This window comes from Maylandia zebra, linkage group LG12, assembly GCF_041146795.1.
Source record: "Maylandia zebra isolate NMK-2024a linkage group LG12, Mzebra_GT3a, whole genome shotgun sequence".
NCBI classification, from domain to species: Eukaryota; Metazoa; Chordata; class Actinopteri; order Cichliformes; family Cichlidae; genus Maylandia; species Maylandia zebra.
In genome coordinates, this window is record NC_135178.1 from 14,382,726 (window position 1) to 14,390,334 (window position 7,609).

Here is a 7,609-nt window from a genome sequence, read left to right on the forward strand (position 1 = left end):
AGTATATAACTAATAGCTGTATTTTCTCAGGAGACATTATGGATTAATCTGATATATAATATTATGATTTGTATGTGAGTTAGAAAAATGAAGCAGAATCTCACCCATAAAATTTCTTTTTATTTTTTTTCTTCCCACAACAAAATGTCTACAAAAGCGATAAAATATAGAATTTAACAAAAAAAAATCACTCCAGACCTTCACATTGTATATACATCTCAAAGGAGAACTCACTAAGGCCCCTGCATGGCTCTGAACTTCGACCCAGTCTGATCCATCGTTTATGGGCGTGACTCACTTTATTGCAGATGCATGCTTTTACACACACAGTCACTCTTTCGTTCTCGTCTGAAAATGAAGCGTTGGACAGTAGAGCTCGTGGATTTATGGCAGAGTCAGAGTTCAGAGTCAAGCAGAGTCCTCACCAAATGAAAAAGCATAAAATGTAAAAACGGTTCATCAGCGTAATCACATACAGGTTTTTCCTCAGAGTTCCCCTTTTTTGATTGGTTTCTCAAGTAAACTCACACCGTAAAGCATCTACGCCCCACTCTGCCAATCCTTCCACTCCTCACTAGCTATGGCACTTTGAAAACAAACAAATGTCTCTTTTTTTTTGTATTTTTTCTGTTTTTGTCCTTGTTGTTGTTGTTTTGTTAGTCCTGTGTAAAAGAGGTTCTGTAGCCTAAGTACCTTTTAGGTTTTGGTTACAGATTGCTACATTTTGTTTTATTTGCTCTTGCTGGGATGCAAAGACATTCTAAACAATAAATTAACAAATTTTCAACACTACTCCAATTGCACAAATGTGTAATGCATCAAGAAAGTTTACAAAGCATTGGTAGAGCAGAACGTCATCTCACATCTCGTTTTCTTCCTCACACGCACACATTCACGCGCACACAGCTTTTTCTCAGGAAAGGGAGAAGAAGGTTTGGATTGTGTTCGACTAAGTGTAGGAAACATTTCAAACTCAGCATGTTTTAAAAAATTGTCTGCGCAATTTGTCCGAGTCACGTCGAAGAGCCGACGACTGCTCGTTTGTGCGCTCCGTGATGTCATTCTGTGTTGATGGAGTGGTAAAGGCGCATGATGCGTTCAGCCCCTCACACTGAACAAACTACTCCATAACATTCAGAATCGATTATTCTCCCACAGCAGGTTCAAGGGTTATCCGATTCAGTAAGGCCAGTTCAGAAAGGGCCGTTCAACGCACACATTCAGAGGTTGAGAACAAAAAACTCCCCAAAACATTTCAAATCCAGCAACAAATTAAAATTGGTCACGTATAAATTAGAGCATTTATTTAAAAATCCTTTCAGTATGTGAAAAAATTGCTTTGAACCGACTAAATTGATGTGGAATTTGCCCACAACCCATTCCCCACCCTGCCAAAAAAAACCAAAACAAAAGAAAAAATCCTCTCCCACGAAACCCACATTATCATGAGAAGAGAAAACACAATAAGCCCCAAATGTTTCATTGCTCTGAAACATCATGCAAATAGAACAGAACAACAATAGGCTAATAGTAATAGAAGAATAGTAGTCATAATAAGAACAATAATAATAGTAAATAGTAATAAAATAAAAAATAATCTTACAATGCAAACATGACAGTAGTAAATGCCTCCACTTCTTATTGCTACAGTATCTTACTTACAGTGTTGCGTTGCCACTCGTTCTTGCCGGCACATCCCCACCCCACCTCCCCTTACAGCCCCATCCCAGCCCTCTGATTCACAGTCTAACAAGGGATAATAAAAACGTCACACACAAAAACTTCATAGTCAGAGTTGGAATTCACTGTCCCTGCGGTGTTGTGATGGCGCTTGTGTCACAGCTTACTACTGGACTTCCCTCACTGTCCCAAAAGCAGCAAAAAGAATCAGTAAACATGAGCGTACAGTGGTGAAAAGAGCACACTGATATACAAGTTGTTGTTTTTTTAGTGCTATGTTATTATGATTTTTGCTATATAATCTGGAGTCTAAAGATATTTGGACAGTGAATTCATGCTCTGTACACACACATACACACAGACATACATCTGTCAAAGCCTTGTCTGGGCAGATTTCATTTCTGGCATACACTGGTGGCGTATGCCTTTTTTTTTAATCCTAAAAAGTTATTCTTTTATAATTAATCTTTTTTTTTGTAAATTTGCAAAAATATTAAACCCTCTTAATGCAAAATCTGAAAAAGAGCTGCTCCCTGAGAGATGCTTTGTAGTGCATCAAGCCTTAATGAGCAAGTGATTGTCTTTTAAAGAGTCACTGGCCTATGATCTGTGGTCGGGTCAGGGGTCGGAGGAAAGATGCTGGACTTTTGGGGAACCTTTACATAGATGCAGCGTGGAACAGATCAGTATAAGCTGATTTTCTAACGTTAACATTGGTACTTGCTCCCTCATTGTTGTTCTCCACGTGGGGAAAAAAAAGATGGAAGGATAATAAATGTTAGGCATACCAGCGGGCTTAAGGGGTACATAACTTTGATGGAAAGTCAAAGATTTGGCCGCTGTGCATTTGCAAAAATCAGAAAAGCTTAATGTTTTAAAATTGCCTAAATAACACTAGATCAGAGTCCATTATTCATAGCATTCAAAACTGAGGTAAAAGTGCGATTTTTAGTCGCTAGTCAGTCCAACATGTCTTCAGGTAATGAAAGTATCATCATCATGCGCTAATGTTCTGTCAAGTGTCTCTTTTTTGGGCTCATTTTGAAAGAGAGCTCTTTAGCCGCGCTGCTGAGATTTCACAGCACTTATAACTTTACAGGAGAGATTCACAGAGCATCTTCTAGTTCTAGTGTGTAGAAACCACTGAAACATGTCTACGCAATGAGATTTCAAATTATTCCTTCACCAGAAAAGACCAATTACAACATGCCTGGATAAATACCCAGTGGAGCCAATGTGATTTTTAAAAAGTGGCCAACAAACAACAAAACATAGAAACTAAGACAAAATGTAAGTGCTAAAAATTATGGAATGACTACATAAAAAGCAAAAATTGATTGTCTATCACACTTTCCTTTTTTCAAATTGTTAATGCCATATTGCAGCTTTAAATGGTATTCTATTCTGGACTAATTTATAACTCTAAGTCAATGCTCTCTTTACTGAAAACACTGCAGAGTCTGTGGTGGTGGAATGAGTACCGCCGATGGAAATTACTGTTAGGCATAACCATTAAGTGAAATATAGTGCATTTTAGTTAAAACGGCTACCTTGATCTGAACAACTGAAAGCATGAAGAGGAGGAAAGGAATAAGATCAGAAAGGCAGTGTGAAAATTATTGCTCTTTAGACAAAGGGTCCTACATATTCACAGCCCACAGGGTCTTTGTCACCCATGGACTGTAATGATTGTGCAAATAGTGATTGTAGGGATGAGGCATACAGTACTCATACATGTTTGAGTGACTGGAAATTTGTGAATCCAATTCAGGTTTGTTTCATTTTTCGTTGCCTTTATTTTGGTGGACAGCTATACACGCCTTCACCGTGATTTCTATCCACTTATATCTGCCAGAATTTTACGGACAGGTCCTAATACATGAGAGATAAAGGTCTGGGTGCATGGGGAATTTGGGAAGAGATTTGGGGTTCATTGCAAGGTCCTAGTCTCTGATTAGCTGTGTGTGGCTGATTGTTCGAAAGCAGTCCAGCTTTTATTGGACGTAATTATTGCAGCGAGAAATAAACGATTGATAAGATGGCAAATCTGCCAGATTCTTTTTCTTGCAAAATAGAATATTTCTGTATATATCTCCAGCTTGAAAAGTAGCAGTAGCCATTATTATTTTTTTAAATCCTTCATATGCTCTCTTTACATTACTATAGGTTCAGAAGGATGTAGTACCTTCTTTACATATGAACAAAATCCAGACAAGGCTTCTATATATCAACAAACCCAAATTGAATCCCGGTTTTTAGCCAGTGTTGTTTTACAAGTCTCAACTTTACAAATTCTGTACACAAGAAACTATCAAATAAAATAAAAACACGTAGACACGGTATAGTCAGCCACAGTGGACTGCTGTATATTTAAATTAAGACTAACTTATTTTAACAGAACAAGAAGTAATACTGGAATCCGCTCTCCACTAGAAGAATATCTACAATAGCTTCTCTAAATCCACAGTTCCCTCCCCCATCCAGCTTCACCATCTTCACATGGAAAATAATTCAAATGATTTTTTTCAAAGTTAAATCATTTTAACTTACCAATTTCTTTTTCTTTTTTTTTGTTTAAAGATTGACAGCTTAAAATTGTTCCTAGATATTTTAAAGTCTGTACATTACTGGTCAGTCAGTTCAGTTCAGGAGAAAGGTGGAAGCCCCGCTCAGGTTGTGGCCTGGGGCATGTTTCATTTGTATATACATTCTTCAGACTGTATCGGTGAACAGAATGGGATAAGTGCTGGACATTCCTAGTATTGTTGTCGGGAACTCTAAGCTGCTAGCAGATGACTCCTCACCCACCAGCTTGAAATGTGCCTGGGGGGGCTCGGAAATATGTGGTTGCCACGATGATGACGTAGTCGACATAGCTGCTTTCGTCTCGTTGGATGCGGCTGTCTTACTTTCTTGGTCCTCTGCTGGCGTCATTTGTTGCATGTGGACCACAGGCAGTCACTTGGGCATGGCCATGGCAGAGTTTGGGTCTGGGTTGAAGAGTTCTTTGTAGAGTGGAGGAAACAGGACATTGACTGTTTCTGGGTGGAGTTGCTGGAAGGCCTGAAGCTCTTCAGTGTGGAGTGTGCACAGGGCTGACAACGTTGGGATTCGGCTGATCAGCTGCCGGACAAGAGAGAGAGATGATCAAGGATGAGGAAATTTAAGTGCAGATGAGGACAAGGCTATAAGTCAGTCTTTGTTCTGCTACTTCTGTTGTGTTTTTTCCCATTGAATCACCCATCCTTCCTACCAAAGGAGATCCTGTCTTCATGTTTGATTTCCCTTTTGGTCTTAGCCTATAGATTCATGCATTTTAGGCTTCTATGCCGTTCTAAGTTCTCTCACCATAAGTTCCAGCCCTACCTTGGCCAGTGCATCTTCATCCATGTGGTTCTTCTGCATAATGTGCTGCAGAGAAAAGTAGATCTTCTCCTGGAGCTTTTGAACTTTCCGAGGCTCCATCAGCCACGGTCGATCTGAAAGAAGAATAGACTTTTTTAATGCCGACAGAGTTGATTGAAGGGCAAAATGTAAAATTGATACGGCTGTGAGGCCACTGTATAAAATGTTACGTGGTGAGGACTGATTATGCTGCTTGATACAGAATAATGTAAAGAGAGTCACTACCTTATTTTTAAAGTGTTTTTAATTCAAGTCCATGCACATTGCGTCCTGCATTATTATAATATTATAATATATTATTATAAGCAGATTCACACTGACCTGTGGAAATTAGTACAGCTGCTGAGAACAGTGCAATCTCCTCCTCTGTTAGCTGCAGTGAGCACATACTCTTCGCAAAGTCAAACACTGCACTCACTAAGTCATCACAACCTTGGAGGGACGCACAGGGAACGGCAGACAGTAAGAAAAAAAATTAAATTATCTCTCACTTCTTTTTTTAATAATATTTGGCTGTACTCCTCGTTCATACCAAGACAAAATGTTTAGCTAGTAATATCTTACCTAGGGCTTTGAACATCTGCATGCCTCCATACTTCCCTTCAAAGAGTACTGTGTTGTTGAGAGGGTTGAATGCCCTGCACATCCGCACCAAGACTACCTCCAAACAACCTGGAGAGAGAGAGTGATAAATTTGAAGTTGATATACTCACTAAAAGCCAACCAGAGTAAGAAGCCACAGGATATTTACTGTCTGCTGACTGACAGTTTGACCTCTGCTTACATAAAGAGATAGGCCTGAACTGCTCACGTGGCTCACCTGACTTTAGAAGAAGGATCTGGTCATTCTGGCACAGCTCCATAAACCCTGAGATGCGCTTGGCGAACTCCACCACGTACTGGATCGCATGGGTGATCTGGATGGCACACTGCTGCCACAGCACGTCACGGGGCTAGAACCAAAGACCCAGGTTATGTTTGTGTACTTTTGTACCTAGTTATTTCATGTGAGGAAATAAAATAAACGACATTTTTATTTCTATGACTGACATGCTCTGTGATTTCAAATGTGTTTCATTTCTATTACTAGTAAAAGAAACCCCACTAACTCAGTAAACTGAGTTTGAATGAAAGTTCAAAGCATTACGGCATTTAAAACTATATGTGTGTGTGTGTGTGTGTGTGTGTGTTCTTAATCCTTTTCAGTACTTTAGAAGTAGCTGTTAATTAAATTAATGTAACTAGAAAGGAAAAAAGACCCAAATATAGGGAGAGTATAAGATATAAGGTACTTTGTAATTGTAAATGTCATGTTTCGATGGCGCCATAAAGTCAAACCTCACCTTGCTCTGGTACATCTTGACCTCTTCATAGGAATGTGTCTGCCAGGCTAGCTGCTGCAGCTCATCTGTTGTGTACTGACATGTCTCCAAGTGGGACTTGATGATATTTTGAGCAATACGGTCTGGAAAAGAAGATTATTCATTCATGTCGATTATTCACGTATTCTTTCCCTACACAGTGTTACTATATATATAGCATATAGGAGTATATGGAGTGTGTTAGTTTAGGTACAAGCAGACCTGCACATTAATCTGAAGCATTGTGCACATTGGGTGGCAAGTACTATGGGCAATCTATCGTCCTTTTATATTGCTGTACATTTTCTGCTTGATTTTATATTCTCTAGAATCAGCCTGAAGTGCTTAATCTTAAATAAATCTTAACTTGTGCTAGCAGCCTTAGCTGTGCATACGGTAGTATGACACCTTGTCAGCTGTAAATTTAAGCCTGTCTGATCTCCTGTGTGGCTCTCAGATTAGGACCCTGACTCACGCTGCTGAAAGGACTACTTTGTGAGCAGACATGCAGATTTCCACGTGGCTAAGTCAGGTAGCTTTGAATGATTTTGCTTTCTTACCCAGCTCTCCCATGCTGACATTATTGGGCCCAAGCTGACTCTCCTGGTAGCCTCCATAGCTGAACAGGTTGGGTACTGGCGTCAGGTCGTACACTGGCTCCTGCTTAATGTGCTTCATGCCCGACATGTCCAAACCTGACTGGTCTGGAGACGGCTGGGTGGAATCCATCCCATAGTAACCCCCGGGGACTCCTGCTCCATTACCATGGCCACCTTTGGGTAGCTCAATGACGTGACCATTGGCATAGGTGCCCCCAATTTCATGGTTAAGGGTGGAAAGTCCGTTGGTTAGGCTGGATGAGTAAACGCGTGCCAGAGCTTCTGCTTCGCCTGTCTGCTGTTGCCGCTGCTCCTGCAGCCGTGCCTGGTGCTTCTGCACCTCTGCATACAGACTGTCACGCTGCTTCTTGGACATGCGGCCAAACTTGACCGCTTTATGGGGACAAAAAATAAAATGAAGGATGAAAAGAAATTGCTCCACTAGCTCAGACTGTATCAGATAAGATTGCATATGATCCTATTTTTGGCTGTTCTGCACAGAGAGGGTTGCACATGTATTTGTTTGCATATATTTGCCTGCACACTCATGCACCATAGATATAA

General features: G+C 40.3%; 1 protein-coding gene across 3 annotated transcripts in view; it reads right to left on the reverse strand.

Moving 5' to 3' along the window:
* Positions 1-100: 100 nt before the first annotated feature.
* The window catches only part of rorb (RAR-related orphan receptor B), a 23,510-nt gene continuing 16,001 nt past the window's right edge, over positions 101-7,609 (reverse strand). For all 3 annotated transcript variants that reach the window (XM_004544219.6, XM_004544218.4, XM_004544217.4), the window contains 7 exons: positions 7,007-7,438; positions 6,429-6,550; positions 5,906-6,038; positions 5,650-5,757; positions 5,407-5,517; positions 5,047-5,159; positions 101-4,803 (listed from right to left, as the gene is read on the reverse strand). In XM_004544219.6, the coding sequence (XP_004544276.1) occupies positions 4,639-4,803; positions 5,047-5,159; positions 5,407-5,517; positions 5,650-5,757; positions 5,906-6,038; positions 6,429-6,550; positions 7,007-7,438 (1,184 nt within the window). In that variant the 3' untranslated portion in view covers positions 101-4,638. The remainder of the gene's footprint in view (positions 4,804-5,046; positions 5,160-5,406; positions 5,518-5,649; positions 5,758-5,905; positions 6,039-6,428; positions 6,551-7,006; positions 7,439-7,609) is intronic.